This window comes from Manis javanica, chromosome 2, assembly GCF_040802235.1.
Source record: "Manis javanica isolate MJ-LG chromosome 2, MJ_LKY, whole genome shotgun sequence".
NCBI lineage: Eukaryota > Metazoa > Chordata > Mammalia > Pholidota > Manidae > Manis > Manis javanica.
The window spans coordinates 209,887,199-209,907,136 of record NC_133157.1 but is presented as its reverse complement, the minus strand read 5'-3'; the positions used below and the strand labels follow the sequence as shown (position 1 = coordinate 209,907,136).

The window sequence follows — 19,938 nt, the reverse complement described above, 5'->3', positions numbered from 1 at the left end:
TGGTCCACGTGTATCCAATATGGGTCAGTAGTGACACTTCGGCCTCTGTACATCACAGTGTAGAGATCATGCTAATTGGAATGCAAAATGATGGATTTTTTTTTTTAGATTGCTGATTTTGTTCCAAAAAAACCCAAAAACACCACACACACACACACACACACACACACACACACACACACACACACACACACACACACACACACACGAGCCTGGCAGCCAGAGCACATTTTTTAACTTCCATGGCTGCTTTCTCAGTTCTTCTTCTTCTAGGGATCTGTTTCTCCATTTCTTATGCCATTTGGGATGGTGCCCTGGACTCCTTGCCATAGGAGTGTGGACAATGGACAATGCCTTCATTCCAGGGCTTGCAAAAGAGAAAAAGGAGGCTGCCAGGTACAGCCCCATGCCCATCTCACTGCTATTTCCTGCCTGTGGGCAACACCTGGAGAGAAGGTCCTGGCGTTTGCTTGGCACAGTGAAGATCTGGGCTTCCTTCCTCTCTGTCTAAACAGACCTCATTCACTCCAAATGTTGAAGGGAACCACATGGAAAGGGATACCCTCAAGCCATCAGGCATGTGCAGAAATTTGTTCATGGATCCAAAGCTTGGGTACTTTTGAGTACATGTCATACTAACCCCATACTGCTTTCTGAGGCTAGACAATGGTCCCATGCTGTGGACACGTGCCCTCGTCAGGGACTGAGGCCCTCTTTCCAAATGTTGCCTACTGGCTGCTCCCTGCAGAGTCTCTCCCCGGGAAGGGGCCTCTGAGGAGCTGCCTTACTCAAGGTTGCAAATGCTTCTGGGCGGCAGCTGATGTCCACTGGCTGTTTGGTGTGGGGAGCAAAGACCTGGCCTACTTGTCTCCAGTTTGGACATCCTGCCCTGAGGGAGCAGCAGAGCCCCTATTACACCTGTCTCATGTTCACTCTCCCGATGCTGCTTAGGTGTGTTGGTCCCTGAGCGATTCCCTAAACTCTTCCTATAAGCAAACCTCTGTCTCCAAGTCTGATAGGGAGCCCAGCCTAAGCCAGGGACTCTCCTAGCTTTATCTTACCGAGAGTTAAGTAGGCCTTCTGGAGATCTCCCGATGTTTCTTCTTCGATAGCCTCTTCAATGTCTTTGCCGATGAGCTGGAGAGACAAGCAAAGGCCAGCTGTTATTTCAGGTTTTGCTTTTGGCTGTGGCACTCTTGGGGTTGTTTCTCTACAAAAAGCACTAAATTCTCCCAGATTTGGTCATGTGTCTTTAAGGAACTCCCATCCGGCCTCGCGCCTTGCAGGGCTGGGGCTGTTGCCCCATTTGAGTGGGGTTCTCAGGGCTGAAGAGTTAGTCCAGTTTGACCCCTCATGGATTTGACCCCAGCCAGGACCAGTCTCTTGGCCATGATTTCCTTATCTGTAAAATCAGGGAGTGGAAGAACAATGAATATATACTGTCACAATAATTCTTTACATTTATATAGACCTTAGTTTCTAATACATTTTTAAAATTCTTTTCATTTCCAGTTTTCTAGAAGGTTGTGATTATGATCATTTTACCCACACCTTCCTCATCTCCCTTGCCCTGGGGCTGGGGACTAGTTGCTTACAGTTTGGGTGAAATCAGTAGAGGCTGTGAAGCTCGTGGTCTAACATTTCTGATAAGCTGGGGCTACATGCTGGAAGCCGGGGGGGGCTGACCTCATCAGAATGCTGCTTCCCTTCACTCTGGGGTGATTCTAAATGATCCTGTGTTCACCACTGGCTCACATATTGCTCTGCACAGCATTCCACATCAGGTTTCTTTCCAAATATTTACAGAAACTGAAGTTCAGAGTAAATCATGACTGTGTTCAACGCAAGAACTGCCTGGGCCAAGCTCAGGGCAGGCAAATAAAGAGAAAGCAGAAGTCTTTGTCGGGTTTGGGGAAATGCAGTTCAGCATTAGAAATACTGAGACTTCTTTCTTAGAAATTACATTTTGATGATATGACACAATTGTGATTCTATAAATAATTGGGGCCTTGGAGGACACACCAGTGGAGTATAAGTAGTTTATTCTGGAAACACAAGTAAACAAGATACTCTTTTTGATGCAAGCATAATGGACATAGGGGGAGGAGGGCTGAGACCAAACAGGGGCCTGCTGTTTGATCCACTTGTCATAGTTTGCACACTTAGAGGTCTGGTGTGTGTGATGGACCTAGAGTAGGAGGGGACTGGGATGGGGCTTTCAGTCCCACCCCAGACTTAGCTGTTCCCAGCCTTTTGGGTTGCTGGTATTTCAGAAGAGACTGGTATCACTTTCCCATGAACAGAGTTCTTGTTTTGTAGCCTAAGATTGCATTTCAAGAGGACATTTTGTTCACACAGGTCTGTGTTTACTAAAAAAAAAAAAATGTTCACATTAAACCACTTTTTGTTTCTGTTGTTGATGCTGGACCAGAACAGTGCTTTTAATTTCTGTACGATCTCAGTCTGTACAAGAGATAAGAGCAGAAAAGCAGTTGCTCTGGGGAGGTTGGGGATGGGTTCCTTACCCTAGACCAGGCAGTAGTGTCATGTTCTGCCCTCTCGGGCCACAACTCCAGGGGCCACTCTTCACATATTATGTGATGGTATTGCCTGCTCTTCTTTACCTCCTTCCTGCACCCAGCCCCCTCCTGGTAGCTACCACGGCATCTCCAGGGGCACCATGGAATACAAACGGAGATCAATTGGCTGGCCCTGTTGCAACTGTCTTTTGCAAATGCCAGGCTTCTCACTTCCCTTACTGGAACACTTAATTCTTAGGGGGCTCTATGAACAGACCTCGTTTTCTGACTAGAATGAAAACACATTACCAGGGTGGATTCCAGAAAGGCTCAGAGGCCTTTGACTAATCAGGTAGTATTGCTTATTGGGAGGTTATTAGAAGAAGAGGAGAGACATTTCTTTCTTTTAAAACCAATTCCACAAATCGACAGCATGCCCCCATGTGCATTCTGCTTTGACCGCAGCAGTCACGGGGCTAACGGCTCCGGAATGGGCTTAGGGACACCTGAGGGGGAGGCGGTGGGGAGGCAGTGAGCCTGGACTGTGAGTCTGCGCACCTACAGCTCATAGTGCGCCCTGTTTGGGGAACGTACTTCAGCCTTTCCACTGTAGGAGCCTCTCATGTTGGGTACGCTTTGGGACTGTAATTGTTTTGCGTGATGCAGCAGAACTGGGGAAGCTCTGGTGCTTGGTGGGGAGCTCTGGGAGTGCCAGCAGCTAAGACCCAGGCCTCGAGGGCACATCAAGGGCCAGACTGAGTTTTCATGCCAAAAACTAAAATTCAACTCTTTGCCAGGACAACTATGTCACATAATACACTCCAAGGGTCATATGCTGGCCTTTTAGTGCTTTTAGCCATAGACCATGAGAAAACTTACAAACCAGGGTCTTACGATTAGGGTGAACTCCAAAAATATCAGTGGAAATGATCGAGATGAATGGTGTTTCAGCAAGGTGGTTGGCATGGGAGGATAGGTAGCATTTTAGAGCTGGTTTCATATAAAGAATCATCACTTCAATAGATTATTTTATTGTCCATCTGAACTTTCACTCTCGTTCTGAATGTTATTGGTTCACATAGGGAGACCCCTCAAAACTGCTAATGTTCTTGAGCACCTGTCACATGCCAGGTAGTAAATGCTTTACTTCTGTTAATTCATTTAATTCATAAGTAACCCTATGAAGCAGGTGTTACTATTATCCCCATTTTACAGTTAGGGATACTGAGGCACAAAACCCTTAAAACTTGCCCACAGTCGAATAGCTAGTAGCCTAGAGCAGACCTCTTACACTTGAACATGCATCAGAATCACCTGGAAGATTCATTAAAACTGTAGGACCTGTGCACCTTAGGGAACTTGATGGGGACTGAGAATTCTGATTTTTAACGTATCCTCAAATGGTAGTGATGCTGCTGTTTTGGGTGGTTAATTTTGAGAATGATAGGCCTAGCAAGCATCTTTGCAGGTTGTCAGTAGTTCACGTACAGACACCCGCTCACAGGTATGTGTGTTCGCAGTGGTCCTCAATGCCAACCATCCCCAGGAACTCCACCCATGGCCCAGTCACGTGGGAAGGGGGTCTAGGCCATGGAGATGTCTTCCAGCTCAGCATCTACACAGCTCTGGGCGTAGCGGCCAGGGGACCGCAGGGTCAGCTGCCTTTGATCATGACTCTGGGCATGATTTGAAAGCAGAGGGCCCTGAAGGCTTATATACAGTAATAATTAAATTCCTAAATATCATTGTCTTTTCATCTGCTGGCAGCACATAGAAAATGCTCTTGCGAGTGAGGAGCAGCCAGCTGCAGCTGAGGTGGGAGCTTAGGCTGGGGAAATCTTGGAGTTCTCATCCACTTTCTGCTACCGACTTGCTGTGTGGTCCTGATAAGTTACAGATGGTTCCTTACTCATAACAGACTTCCCTTGTGCAGTCGGGGGTAATAATGGCTGTTCAACCTGAATTGTAGTTATGGTATTGTTGTGAAATTGAAATGAGATAGAGGACACTGAAGTGCTTTGGATAGTTCAAAGCACTCTACCAATAAAAAATAGGAGACAAAAAAAAATCTGATAATCCAGAAAGGCTTCTTGTGATTAAAGATCTTCAGGGAAGAACTCACACTAAGTGCCTTGAAACAGCTAACTCACATTGTTGGCTTAAAATTATCATTAGATAAAAAATGATTGTATAAATGTAATTTTTATGCAGCTTTTCAGGAGTGTATCTCTGAGATATATCACAGCTGTCTTGGGAGTGGTAGGCACTGTTAGCTCAACTGTATATTGGAATAACAAGAGCAAATATCTGTGTGCTTACCACATGCCAGGTACTGTTTTGAGCCTTTTACATTTATCTTATTTAATCCTTAAAGTAACCTCATGAGGTGTGATGGTGATGATTTTACAAATCAGGATGGAGACGTTAAGTCACTTGCCAGCGGTAGAGCCAGGATTTGAACTTGGACTTGGCCCCTCTGACTCTTGGGCTTTTGCTCCTAAACTTGACACTCCTCTGCTTTCTAACCTCTGTTGTAAAGCAGGATTTGCCAGTCTCGGCACTACACTGGGGCTGGGCAAGTCTTTGTGGTGGGGCTGTCCTGTGCATTATAGGGCACTTAGCAGTGTCCCTGGCCTTGGCCCATTAGATGCCAAAGGCACTGCTCCCCACCACACTTCCTGTGACAATCAAAAATATTTCCAGGCATCATCAAATATCCCTTGAGAAGAGGCCCCAAATCACCCCTAACTGAGAACCACTGTTGTGAAACATCTCCGTTATACCCCAGATCTTGGCTTCTTTGGGAAATAACTGAAGACAGTTTCAGTATGAACTCCGTTGCCCTAGTACTTGATTACTTACAATTTGATAGGCTTGAAAGGTGGCACGTAACTGCTTGTGGCTCCTCTTGGCCAGGACGTCACTGAAGGCAAGCTCGTCAGTGCCCCAGCGGCCTTCCCCTGCCTTAAGGGTCAAATGCCAACATTTTGAAAAAGCCTTTAGTGAAAAGACTGAATATATGGTGCTGTGACCAGGCCTCACTTACAGGAAATTATATAATATACACTGAGTAGAAGGCAAATTGACTGACTAAGCATGTTAAGCTTTTACACTGAAGTGTATATGGTATACATCACATATTTATTTATATTACTTATACCCCCCTTGTTCCAAATGGATCTGGGGTGGCTAACCCCAGACTATAAGAATAACAACAATTCTTTAAGGTTCACAAGGCCAAATATATGAAAAATATGTTAGAGATCATATTTATTCCCCAAGCAACACACATTCACATGAAATGAAGAAACATTTGTTGAAAATAGTGCCGATAAATTTTAAAAAATTTGCCAAGCCTGGTATGTCTGCACACTCACATCATATAGATCTTTGGCATCCTGACCAGCTAGGTCTTTATCCACGTCACTGCCTTCATCACGATTAGCCTAGAAAAATCGACACATTGTAATTCACCTGACTTCCTGCTTGACCAGAGAAAACAAAAAGAGAAAGTCCTGGAAACCTGGAGGTGATTTCAGAGCTGTGGCCAGAAGCAAGATTGAACCTGGCAGAGCAACACCACTGCTCTTTGCTGCCATCTTTTGGACTCAACTGAAAAAGAGTGGCTTGAGGGACAACATTTGCTTTTTTCTTTTTTGTAGAAACCAAGGCCACTCACAAACCCCACTGACAGCTAAGTGGGCTGAAAGCAGCATCAGGGTGTTCTCTAGAGTGAATCTGTTGGAAAGCTTCCTTCCAGAATATCAGATTTCACCTCTCAGGGTCCCAGTGCTGAAGAATCCTGAGAGGTGGTCAGGAAGGTCTTGGAATTCTAACCTAAGCCCTCAGCGGCAGGCAGAATTCTAAGAGGACCTCCAATGGCCCATGCCCTTGTATAATCCCCTTCCCTGGAGTGTGAGTGAAACTTGTGAATAAGAGCTATTGCTCCTGTGATTATGTTATGTTAATAGGGCAAAGGGGATTTTTAGAGATGTAATTAATATCCCTAATTAGCCGGGTTAATCAGAAGAGATGTTGTCCCAGGTGGGTCTGACTCAGTCAGGTGAGCTGTTGAAATGTCAGAGATGGAAGAAGTCTGAGAGAGAAGCTCCTGCTGCCCTGGAAGAAACCAAACAGCCATGCTTTGAACTGTCTTTGGGGGCCATGTGGTAGGAGTGGACAGTGATCTCTGGTTGACAGCTAGCAAGAAAACAGGGACAACAGCCATACAGCTGCAGGGAACTGAAATCTGCCAGTGACCAGCAAGCATGGAAGATGACTTGGGCCTCAGCTGAGATCACGGCTCTGGGTGACACCTTGACTTCAGCCTGGTGAGAGTCTGAGCAAAGGACGTGGCTAACCTGGACCCAGACGCCTGATCCGTGGACACTGCGAGATCATGGATCTGTGTTCCTCTGATTCACTAAGCTTGTGGCAATTGTTATGCAGCAGATCACTCAGGCACTCCTCCTGCCGTGGTTGAAGCCTGCTCTATGTGTTCTCTGCTCTTAGTCCATCCACGTGGAGAGAAATGAAACAGAGGAAAGGCACAAAGCTCATCAAGATGAGCGTGTGAATGAGGTACAGATGATGTCTGGCTGGAGGCCTGGGGGTTGTGTCCTAGCAGGGCCCTTTCTAAAAGCCCCGATTTCCTGGCTGAGCTTCCTGCAGCGGTTCTGACAGGCCTGGACTGGAGGTGAATCCTGGAAGTAAGTTTAGAGCTGTGTTGTGCAAAGGGCCCTGCCTGGGCTCCAGTGGATTCCTCCTGGGCTATGTCTTTCTGTCTTTGTAAACCTGGGCAGGTTACCCATCCTCTGCAGGCTTGAGTCCCCTCCTTGGCAATGTGAGGCGGGGATGTTTAATGAGACAGGTCATTAACAAAAAGGGACTGTAAGCTGTAAATGACTAGGCTGATCATTGTTAATTATGGGAGAAATGCCAATTAAATAATTTTTCAATAGCTGCGCTGGTGGAGCCTGGGCTGATAATCCATCAATAACATTTTTAATAAAGATGGAAATGTTTATTATTGCTGTTGCCTTTTTCACTGTGGTACCATGTTGCCAAAGGCTACGTCCCAAGATCATGAAGCAGGCGAGGCCTCTTTACTCCTTACCTGTAGCAGGGACACCAGAATCCTTTTAAGTTTTCCACTTGTATCATCTTTGACATCTGATTCAAGGCTCCTGTCAAATACTTGTAAAGAAGAAAAAAGGAGGGGAGAAAGCAGACGATTTAGCTTCCCAGAGGTATTTTGAAAGGGCTATGTTTTATCCAGAGTCAGAACAAAAAGGTCACTTACACCTTTGGTAGGCTTCTTTAATGGCGATGATTTCCTAGGAAAGGTAATAAAAAAAAATCAGTATTCTAAGGTGGGGCTAATCAATAAGAGACAAAGAGACACATAGAGGGGAGAGGCAGGAGCTTGATCTGGACACAGGATGCCTTCATGGGCTTATTCCAAAGAGGGCCATCACTGTGGGTCAGGGCCTAGGCCTGGAGCAGGTCCTTGCAAACATTTCGAGCGACACACTCTCCCTATGCATATATGTGCTACTGAAAATATATGGAATTGTTTTGCATATGTGTTTACAAAGTGGAATACTGTACATACTATTCTTAGATTTATTTTTTTCACTCAATAATATGTGTTTGGAGATCCAGCTATGCTTATCCATAGTCACCTAGTGTTTTTTAAGGATACAAAATGTTCCATCCTACAATAAGCCACGATATATTCAGCCAGCCTCTCATTGATGGACATTTAGGTTGTTTCCAGTCTTCCTCTATTTCAAACATTTAGGTTCTTTCCAGTTTTCCTCTGCTTCAAGAGAGCTTCATTCAGTCAACAATTTGCTGCTTGCAAGAGTGCAAGCTTCTCTCCAGACTGTGTATTGGAAAGAATCGCTTTATCTTCCAAAGGCTTGTGCTAAATGGCCCACTGAGGAATCGGTGTCCAAGAGTAGGTGTTTCCCTACAGCTTCACTAGACAGAATGCCTTGCTACCAAAAAGCTCCTTATTTTAAGTTCTGCCTCTCTAAACACTTATATATAAACACAATACAGCTGTTTAAAGTGAAAGTCAGAGGGCAGAGGTGGGGAAGAGGTGGGGAAGGTGCAGGAGGTGAGGAGCCTAGCTTCTGGGCTCTGGAGGGCGAGTGGGAGATGAAGGCTGGCAGGGGCTTGTGCCTCTGCACCGCCCTCCCTTCTTCCAACCCACGACCAGGATCTGCCTGGCTTCTAGGCCTCTGCTCTCCCTGCCTTTCTTCCCTTTACTCTCAGACCTATTTGATTAGTGGGGGAAAAGCTTTGTTTGTTAAGACCAGGACCTGAGAGGAACTAGGCTGAGGGGGAAGCACATGTGGTCAAACAAGGTGAGGAAAGTAAAGATCAGATGAACCTTCTTCCCAGGGCAGGCTGCTGATCGCCCTGATACTGGATGCGTCTTCGCTGGGACCCCAGTGCACATGGAAAGGCAGGGTGGGAGGGCTGAGTAACCAACGTTGGGAGACTGTTGGACTGAGCTGACGCCAGCCTCCTTTGCTAACCCTTCTCTAAAGCACAATCTTAAACTGCAGCTCCTTGAATCTGAGGGTTATATTATCTTGCGTGAAGAAAAGAACTCCAGGGATACTCAGAAAGGAGTTTACAGCTGTAGCTTGAAGCCTGGTGGGGCCTCTGGAAACACGGCTGGGCAGCACAGGCTGAGCCGAAGGAGCCGCTCAGGGCTGTCGGCCCTCCGGGCTTTGCAAGCAGCGTTTCGGCGTCACAGTACTGTTTCAGCTTTCCTCGCTGGTTGCTCCAGCCACTGCCTCTGTTTCCTACCCCGACGCCTCAAGTCGGTTGGGGTTTTCTGGCACTTTCTTTGCTGGACCTCCCCATTCTAAGTGATAGATGGCTGTGGAAGAGGGTGAGGGGCTGGTCTCCAAATAATAGCTTGTGGACCCTCTTTACTCTTGATGAATTCCTTGGTCTTCATAGTATCTGGAACCAAAGACGAATGGGCTTCTCCTAGGGTTTTAACAAATGTCCCTTTCAGCTCCTGGAATGGTGGCGTGTACCCAAGGGACAAGGGGAGAGGACTGCCGAGGGAAGGATAGGGACACCTCTGGAGAGGTGCCAGCAGCATGGGGGGCATTCGCCTCTGCCCCACCCACCTCCCTGCCTCTTTTTAGTCTTTTTGGGACTCTACACGAGATGACAGCCACGGGCAGGGCAGCCACACAAGCGTGCTTAGACTGCTTATTGCATTATTCATGCCAGAAGACCCACAAAGTCAGCCTGGGAGGCCAAAAGTGGGATTGTGCCTCCTGCATATAAAATTGTGCATTCTGTTTAGAAAAACAAAACCTGGGTTGACACAGCTGTTCTGCAAGAATCTATTCTGTCAAGCCAGGGGCAGCAACACCAAGGCTGACAGCCAGAACATTGGGAGAGGTGTCTCTCTTGCATGGGGCAAACAGACACATTTCTGTCCAGACACTTGCTCACCCAAGGATGGAATGCGGGGAGTAGTTTTCCTTCTGGCTTCTGCAACCTGACTGTCCTTCTGGCTTCCACTAGGCATATGGACACTCCCTTAAGGGCCACATCTGGGGGTTCGGCTGGAACTAACCTTATTCGTTTTGGTGCACAGGACCTCGATGAGCACTGCCTCATTCGTGCCCAGACCCTTCATGGCCATCTGCAGCTGCCGGGCATCATACTCACTGGGCCGGTCCAGAAGGGCCAATGCTGTCTTCTCGAAGTTTCCACTCAGATCACTCTTGAGCACCTCTGCCAGGTCCTGTAGGAAGATAGCAAGAGCCCTAACTGGGAATGGCCTGAGAAGAGAGGGACAGGTGTCTGCTCGCCCCAGCGCCTGACCTCAGTTAACAGAAAACCTGCTGTGGACACACAGGGGTGGTCTAGACAGAAGCCCTACAGGCACAGGTGACCTGCTGTGGAGGACAGTAGTCACCATGTCTGCCCATCCATCCATCTTTCCCCAGGACTCGCAGAGAGAAGACACCCTGTTCAGGGCTGGAGACCCCAAAGATGAATCACAATAAAAACCAGCATTTGCCAAACATGTTAGGGCTCAGAGGGCTTTCTCACTGATCCTCCAAATGGGCCTGGCATTGTCTCCATTTATAGGACTTCAAAAAGATGCAGAATGTGCCCAAACACTGGGCTAGAAAGGACTGAGGTTTGTTATTTCTAGGCGGACCAGGTCACTTATCATCCAAATTGGAATGGTTTTGAGAGTGAAGAGGCTGCTGTCAATAACCACAGAGGGACAGTAGGAACGAACAGGGACCACCCTGCACTAACCAGATGTGCAGTCACTTCGGTTTTCTTGTCAAATCCCGACAGGGACCCATGTGGGAAAGGCTCCGGCGGGGAGGAGACGTATATAACATTCTCACAGGCACCCTGGTTTTGGCAAGCATCCATTTTCAAGGATGTTTTTGGCAAATGCCATCGTACTATTAGAAGCGAACTGCCTGCTCCGACCTGTCTTCCTCTGGCAGGATGGTGTGATGAGCGAAAGGGTCAAGAGTGGTGTTCAGCCTAGTGAGAGTCGCCAGCGTCCCGATTTAAATGAAGGATCTCCAAGCATGACCTTCATGTTCAGACAGCACAGTGTGGGTCAAACTGGAGGCCCGAGACCAGCTAGCATTTTAGGAATCCAAGTTACAGCACAGGGCGGGTCTGATGGCTAACACAGTCACCGGAGCTCTGTGACTTTGGAAATGTACTCACTTTGACCAATTGTCGGTTCCCTTCTCTGAAACAAAGGGAGAATAATGAGACCTGCCTCTTAGGTTTATTGGGAGAATTACATGAAACAATCCATGTAAACCCTAAGCACGCTGCCTGGCACACTTTAAATGCTCAGCAGTGATTATCATTTCAGGCTCAAAGGAACTTTCTCAGAGGAGGCAAATCAGCTCTTTCTAAAATGAACCTCTGAGCTCTGAGCCTGGGAGAAAAGCCCAGAAGATTTTTGTCCCAGGCCCTGGAATCTGCAGTCTGGAGAGGCGGCTGTGATTTTACTGCCTCTGTCCCACGGCAGCTGCTCCGTCTAACACTGTGTCCTGTGAGGGCAGGTCTTTGGTTAGTACTCTGCGTGTGGATCCACTGAAGAGTGGGGATGGTTTTTGGGTCTGATGGTCATTTATATAGAACTTCAGAGAAGAGAAACCCCAGCTGCCTACTCGTACAGGCCACAAGTATGAAAACAAATCCTTGTGTTTTTACATTCTGTTTGGACACAGGAGCGTGCTCTGGGTACCTCAGCTCTAATCCTGTTTTGCTGCCAGCTAGCTGTGTCACCTGGGCATGTATACACTCTTTGGAGTAGTTGTCACAGGGACTTGGATATGCTCATCCCTAACATCGCCTAGCTTCATGATGTGATTCTAGATCACCTCTTGGGCAGTCTCAGCTGTCTGAAGCACAGCTGGGAGCTGGAAGGTAAGCAAATGACTGGCAAATGTTGGTTTTTCAGTTTTGTGCTAGAGCATGCCTGCTCTGTCATTAGCAGGGCCCCTAAACCCTCACTTCCAACCCATGTACTCTTATTTTACACTGAAGTTTAAGAAGCCTGTATCTGACTTTCCGTATTGGTAGGGTGAAAGTAGACATGGCAGTTGAGAGGCTGCTGTGGTTTTACACACTGACAAAGTGAAGTTCTACATCATTCAATTCAATTGAATGCAATTGAACTGACGGTTCACTTATTTTCATCAGAGTCATCAGTGAATGACACTGAAGCCTGATCTTGAGAAGAGAAGCAGAAAAACTGTAAAAGCACAGCTGTCTGGGCCATTTAGTATATAAATAAATAGCTTCTGTCATGGCAAAAGGTTCATGAAGAGTGGCTGCTGGCCTTGGAGTCAGAAGACTTGAATTTGAGGTCTGGCTCTTTTTCTTACCAAGTGTGTGATTTTGTGCAAGTCACGTAAATGGATGCGCTCCATTTTCCTCTCTATAAAACAGAAACAGTCATACCTCTCACAGCTTCCCTTTACTGGTAAAGCTTCCCCTTACAAGCTTTTTCCTGCTTGACTGTCCCAGCAACCTGAGAAGGGAGGTAAATTATCATTTTCATTCTATGGGTGAGGACGTAAGGCCGAAAAGAGACTGTTGCCTACCCAATGTCAAATAAGTAAGAAAATCCATCTCTATCTCTATGCCTGTTTATACATGGAGTGATTAAAACTGTAAAGGTTTTGCAAATATGGATTAGAATACAGCATAACTAATATTCATTTTGCATACTGATTATTTAATGACATTAAGAAAAGGTTAAATTGTGTTCATTATATATTAATAAAGAAAACAGAAGGACAAGGACATACTTAAGGATTTCTACACATAACAAGCTATTAAGTTCATAAAACAATTTCAGTTTTTCTGAAGTCAACATTTTAAATATCTGGTTCATCTTTTTCTTTTGGGCTAGCTCAGTACAGCTGTAAGGACATTCTCCGCGGCCTTGGGAGTGTAGAGGAGACCGGGGCCACCAGGGCCAAGGCTGTGTGCATGCCCAGGAGGACCCTGGCATCACCTTGCCGTAGGTCGCCATGTACTTCTGCTTTATTTGTTGCCTCTCCTCCGATGTCCTGCTTGATAAGATCTCAATGATGGCTGCTTCATCGGTTCCTAAAGTAGAGAATGAAACATGGCAAGAATGAACAAGAAACAAGATGAAAGTTAGATTTAGTAGAGTCTGGGAACCCAAGACAGTGGTCAGGGACTTCAGAGGAGCCTAGATGGACCCTTTAGCTTTAATGTCTTGTGGGAACTGCATTCTTTTCACTTACCTGACAAATATCCACTGAGGCCTCCCATTGCATGAAGCACGGTGCTAGGCATTGTCGTGGAAAGAGGCACAGGTTTGGCCTTAATTTGACTCCTAGGTAAATACTCAAGAGAAATGATGACAAATGTCCACACAATGCTTGTACATGAATGTTCATTGCAGCATCATTCCCAGTAGTTGGAGGTGGAGACAGCCTGCATGTCCATCAAGGGGCGAATGGATAAATGTGATATGACCACACAGTGGAATATTACTTGGTCAGAAAGAGGAATGAAGTACTGACATATGCTATGATATGAATGAACCTTGAAAACATGGTGCTAAGAGAAAGAAGCCAATCCCAGAAGACCACATATTATACGATTTCATTCATATGAAAGTCCACAATAGGGAAATCTATAGAGATAGAAAGTAGATTAGTGGCTAGGGATGAAGTAGGTAGGGGGGTCGTAGCTAAGGAGTGGAAGATTTCTTTTTGAGGTAATAAAAGTATTCTAAATTGTGGTGATGGTTGCACATATCTGAGAATATATGAAAAACCATGGATTGTACACATTAAATGAGTGAATTGTGTGGTATGTGAATTATACCTGAATAAAACTGTTAAAAAATACTAAAAAAGAAAAAGTATTGTTTTTCCTTGGCCTCCAGGTGCTTAAAATTAAGTGGAAGAGACTCAGATACAGGCCCAAATTGCTACAATATCAAGCCCACCCATAAACTTGTTACATCCAGAAGAGAGAAGTCCTAATTGGGACCTTGAAGCATGGCTGCTCCTTTAAATTCCTAACTCTTGACACCTTTAAATCACGTTCTTTCTATAAAGTTTTTTTCCCTGGTGCTCAAAGTAATACATGTTCATTGCAGGCAATTTGATCCAGACCATAGACAATAATGAATAAGAAAGAAGTGGAGAATATGTTTTGAACATGGAGATAGTATTGGAAAGATGACCCAGGCAGTGCCGGTGTGGGAATGAGAAAGACTGCTTAACCAGCCAACGCTGAATTAGATTTCTTCAGACTGGTTCATATCACAGCTCCATCCTCACTGACTGTATGATATTGGGCAAGTTCAGGGAGACCAACCCTTCCCTAGCAGCCCCTAGGTGTTAGAAGCGGCCGGTGTGGTGGGGCAGACAGAGCTGGGTTGGTTACGGCTCTGCCCCATATAAGCTGCCAGATTCTGGACTGGCTTTGGAGCTGTGGTGTCCAGCACTGTAGCAGACGGAGCCAGCCAGCATTTGAAAGGGGACTAGTTTGAAATGAGATGTGCTGTCAGTATAAAATGCACACTTGATTTCATGGACTTAGTATAAAAAAGGAGTGTAAAATGTCTCAGTAATTTTTACGCTGATTACCTATTGAAATGTTACTATCTTGGGTTAAATAAAATGTTATTAAAATTAATTTCACTTGTTTCTTTTTACTTTTATTTTTTAATGAAGCTTCTAGAAAATGTGAAATTCCATTTGTGGTTCGTATTATATTTCTACTGGGCAAGGCTGCCCGGAGTTCCATTTTTACCTTCTGGTTGATGTATGTTAAGACAATACTAATCTCAAAGACAACAGGAAATCTCTGTCCAAATGTTAGTACTTTGTCCATCTTGGCCCACAGCAGTGTCTGTTCCCACAAGGAGAGGTACACACTGGCAGGCCCTTCCATTCGACTCTTCTCATGTACCTAACTGTGGGGGGACACCTACTGTTATGGGTTGAATTGTGTCCCCCTGAAATGATGTTTTGAAGTTCTAACCCCCAGTACCTTAGAATGTGACCTTATTTGGAAACAGGGTCTTTATAGAGGTTGTCAAGTTGAGGTGAAGGCATTAGGGTGGGGCTTAATCTGACTGGCGTCCTTTGAAAAAGGGGAAATTTGGACCCAGAGAGAGACTCTCACAGAGGGGAGAGAAGGCCCTGTGAAGGTGGAGGATGGGAGCGCGGCACCTCTAAGCGAGGGAAGGCCTGAGGTTCCCGGGAGCCAGGAGAGAGGCAGGGGGCAGGCCCTCCTCTGGAGCTATCAAAGGGAGCCTGGCCTGCTGACTCCTTGATTTTTGGACTTACTGCTTCCAGAACTATGAGGCAACAGAATAAATTTGTTGTTTTAAGCTACCCGCTTTGTGGTGCTTTGTTTTGGTAGCCTTAGGAAACAAACACACCCACTATTCTCAGCAATATCTCAAGACTCCAGAAAGGAGACCAAGACACCCTCTTCGCAGCCAAAGTCTGAGATCCCTGCATTGCCCATTCCTAGCCCCGTTCTCGGTGTCTGCTCCCTGTGAAGAGCATGTGCTTGGTGATCGCTGAAGGGGGCTGAATTAGTTGAACTTGCACAATTGCTTCTAGCCAGCTGAGAGATCAGGGTCCTGAAAGGACAAGAGGCAGTAGATGCATTTGCTAGAAGGGTTGGGAGCAGGGAAAATCGGGGTCATGGTTATGGGGAAGGGATGGGGGTGGCCGTGCCTGGGTAGAAATGGGAGAGGGAATTTAAAAAATTCTTTTTTTGCTGGCGAGGACTTAGGTGTTTCACTCTTGCCTCGACTCTGGCACCTGCCCTCACAGCCACATTTGGGAAGACCGTCCTGGGATTTAGGAAGAGAGCTCTGCCCTAGGGATTAGAGAGCTGGGTGCCGGTCTGGACACAGCCACTAGGTTTATATCCTTGCATGGTTCACTTAGTCTCAACGATTAGTTCCACCTTTACAATCTGGGAAGATGTAGCCAATTCCCATCGGAGAAACAGAAAATTCTAGGATGAGCTCACTTGCAAAAGTAGTGATGGTTAATTGCCTGCCTCTTTCTGGTTCAGTTCTAGCACTGTTATTTATGTTGTTCCTCTTCATTTCCTCCTGTAGTTCCACCTACATAATGGGTATCCAATCACTTCCTCCGTGACATTTTTTTTTAAACTTCTGAGTACCAGAAATCTCACCGCAAAAGGGAATTCTTTTTCTCGTAACTTGCTGTTCCACCTCTGCAGTATCTCTCAGACCCACCCATTTCTCTCCACCCTCACCTCTGTCACTGCTCAGCAGAACCACTGATACCCAAATGGGGTTCCCGCCTTACTCTTACCTTTCCAATCAGCATTCACTGTCCCCAGAATGACTTTCAGATAAGCAGAGCAGCCTGCTCACTCTGCTGTTCCAGGCCTTTCCATATAGCCCCTTCAAATCCAGAGTAAAGTCTCCACTCTTTAGTGGGGCATATGAGGCCTTTTGGAGTAGCTCACCTTGCCTGTCAAAGTCTTGTCCCTCCCTACCCTTCCTTCCGTAGACCTCCTTTCCCTCAGCTCCATGAATTACTTGCAGCTCCCAGAACCAGCAACGCTTTCCTTCTCATCTCTGTGTGTTTGCATGGGCTGTTCCCTCTACCTGGAACAGCTTTATCATTGATCCTCACCTTCATGCCCACTCCTTCTTTGGGACTCAATTCACTGGACTTCTCTGGGACTGATGGGGCACCCTCCCTCTGTGCCCCTCACATTGCCTGTTCTCTGTCCTGTCTCTGCCATGCCACCCTGCATGTTCCATGGGAGCAAGGGTTGTTTTGCTCACTGCTGTAGCTACATAGAAGGCTCTCAATATTTATCAAATGACTTGCTGAATGAAAGGATGTTTAAATGCATGCACGTATGTGTGAATGAATGAATGAATGAATGAAGTTTGCTCAGTGTTATGATGGAAACTTGTCTTTGCTTTGGTGTTGCATATACTACTCAGGTGGACTGTATGTAGCAGGGGCCACTAGGAAATCCTCGTAGTCTGATGCCATCCATGGTCAACCCATATCTGGTTAATTCAGGAAAATTGAGTAAAAATTTAAACAATAACATTGTTTAGATTTTCCTCCCTGGATGGCTTTAAAAAGAGACCAGAGAACAAAGCAATCCTGGGATGGCTTAGCAACAGCCTGGAGGTGAGGGAGGGTGTGGAAATGACTAGACTTCCCTCAAGCCCTTCAAGTCCATCTCTCAGGTTTATCCTGGGAGCTGTTTCCACTGCCCAACCAAGAAGCGATTTACTGAACAGTGACCTCATTTTACATTTCATAATAAGTGTGTCACATAAGCAGTCTGTGCTGCTGAACAATTTCCTGTAAACACTTACTGGTTTGATGCCCTGGGGCCAGACCCCGGTGGTTCTGGGAAAGACTTTTTTTTAAATGAGAAAGAAGCAACCTCACAGCACTGCCTGTGCTTCCAAGCCTGTAGATAATCATACGGTGGAGGGTAGGCAGCTTTAGGAGTGCTGGCCGGCCTCCTCGCTATTGCTTTCCCAGCAATTTTCTGGGAAGATATAGAGCTGAGTTTCAGCAGGATAGAGGCAGCTGGGTGGGACATGCCTTCACACCAGGGGCTCATGTGTCAGATGAGTGATATGTGCAGTGCCTTGTGGCAGGGTCTCAGCTTTCCTGTAGGCTCCCCGTGTCCTCCCAGCCCCCGCCCCCCACCCGGCTGCCTCGCTGAGCCCAGGCTGTAGCCCTATCTCTGGGGCCCGAGGGCCAGTCTCTTCTGCTAATACCACTGGGCTTCCCAGTCCCTCAGTGTCGCCTTTGCAAATTGGGGGTGCAGGGAAGATTAATGAGGTAAACAACGGGGGAGAATCTTGCCTGCCTGAGAGGGTCATTGTTTTTCACTTTCCCACTGTATTCGTGTCCTGAGGCTGCTGTAACAATTGCCATGAACTTGGTGGCTTAAAACAACAGCAATTTATTCCCTCACAATTCTGGAGGCTAGAAGCCTGAAATAAGGGTGTCGACAGGGTCAGACTGCCCCCAGAGGCTCTGCGGTAAGATCTGTTCCTTGCCTATTTCAACTTCTGAAGGCTGCCGCCATCATTGGCGTTCGTGGCTGGTGGCTGCGTCACTCAGCTCTCTGTCCCTGTCTTCACATGGACTTCCCTCCATGAGTCTTCTGTCTCTTTTAAGGACACTTGCTATGGATTTAGGATCCCACCTAGGTAATTTAGGATGATCTCTTCTTGATATCATTATATTAATTACATCTGCAAAGGCCCTTTCCCAGATAAAGATGGACATATCTTTGGGGGACACCATTCAGCCTGGTACACCCAGAACACAGGCCTCTCAAGGGGGGACCCCCTCGCTGCTCATGCTGATCTAGTTGGCTTGGTGTGGATTTGGGGTCTGAGCTGATTGCTCATGAGGAGATCAGTATGTCATGAGGGCCTGAGAAGTGCTGCCTCCCCGGTGCTCAGCGCCTCTCTCCGAGGGGACATTAGCCCCATTCTGCGAATGGCTCCAGTAAGTGGCGGAGCGTGGCCGCAAACCCAGTCCACAGATCCTTCCCTTGGAGAGCAGGAGGCCCTGGACTTAGACTCATGAGATCTGAGTTCAGGCTGGGTTCTGCTCCTGGGTGGCCTAGCTTGTTTCTGTGCTTCTCTGAAGGAGGACAGTAAACGTCCTTGTACATTTCAGAGGGGGTAATGGATGTGAGGCGCATACACTCTCAGGATTAAGACACTCTCTTCAGAAGGGCCCTGCTGGGATGGGAGCAGCACAGGGGCATGGAGCCCTGACAAAGAGTGCCAGTATCGGGGGGAGGGTAGAGGCTGTTCTGGGTTAACAAAAATTCCAGACCAAGCACGTGCTTAGCACCCAGGAAAGGAGGGTTACCAAAGAAGCAACAAGGAAACCTGTAAATTTTATGTTCTTTGGAAAAATCATTTTATGGTGTGGAGATCTTATTTTGAATTGCATAGGTGGGTGAGTGGGTGAGGAGGCATTTAATCTTGATGCATGAGGCCTGCAGAACCACTCTACTCAGTACAGTGGATCCATGGGGCTACGGAGGGCTTGAAGTGTGGCTAATCCAAGCTGAAATGTTCTGTAAGTACAGATGTAGAGAAAACGAAATTCCCAATGGTCAGGATTCTCACCTGACCCTGGTCTGTTGCCCACTGCACAAGTGTGGGCAATATGTCACTATGGCTCTATATAAAGAACTCCACCCAGGGCTCTGGGCTGTACGGCTGCAGGAGAGCAGAGGCTGGAGGGGTGGTCATGCCGAGGACAGAGACAGAGATGGCGGCAGGGGTGGAGGGGCCTAGAGGCAGAGACCTGCTTGCTGCAGGCAAACTTGCTCTGAGTGGATGAGATTCTAGCGCTTGCCCTGTCACGGTGAGAAGAAAAGTGGGTATAAACCCTTTCATCCCAAGAATGTTCCATTGTCATTTTTCAGTCTCACTGAATCGAGAGTAAACTTGTCCGAGGTTGAAACCCACTGGTGAGACAGTAAAATACATACTGTATGTTGAACACTTACTGTGAAAAGAAAGGATGTCAAATAACTCATTAACAATTCTTACGTTTATTGGTAAAATGATGTTTTTTATACAATATTGAGTTAACTATATTACAATTAACTTCACCTGCTTTTATTTTTCTTTTAAAATTTGGTTTCTCAAAACTTAAAAATTACCTATGTGGCTCATCTTTGTGGCTATAGAACAACATGGCCCTAGACATTTAAGTCCAGCCCTGGCAGGGCTGGTGTATCAGTGAGATGGGTGCATGGTGTTGTAGACATATTTTGTCAACAGAGATAATTTTGCCTTGTTTTCACTTGATAGAGGTTAGGAATTTAG

General features: G+C 46.5%; 1 protein-coding gene across 2 annotated transcripts in view; it reads right to left on the bottom strand.

Annotated features, from left to right (window-relative positions):
- The window catches only part of ANXA13 (annexin A13), a 47,393-nt gene that overhangs the window by 5,377 nt on the left and 22,078 nt on the right, over nucleotides 1-19,938 (bottom strand). For both annotated transcript variants that reach the window (XM_037003639.2, XM_017680308.3), the window contains 7 exons: nucleotides 13,075-13,169; nucleotides 10,135-10,305; nucleotides 7,822-7,855; nucleotides 7,636-7,715; nucleotides 5,897-5,965; nucleotides 5,382-5,483; nucleotides 1,062-1,137 (listed from right to left, as the gene is read on the bottom strand). In XM_037003639.2, the coding sequence (XP_036859534.2) occupies nucleotides 1,062-1,137; nucleotides 5,382-5,483; nucleotides 5,897-5,965; nucleotides 7,636-7,715; nucleotides 7,822-7,855; nucleotides 10,135-10,305; nucleotides 13,075-13,169 (627 nt within the window). The remainder of the gene's footprint in view (nucleotides 1-1,061; nucleotides 1,138-5,381; nucleotides 5,484-5,896; nucleotides 5,966-7,635; nucleotides 7,716-7,821; nucleotides 7,856-10,134; nucleotides 10,306-13,074; nucleotides 13,170-19,938) is intronic.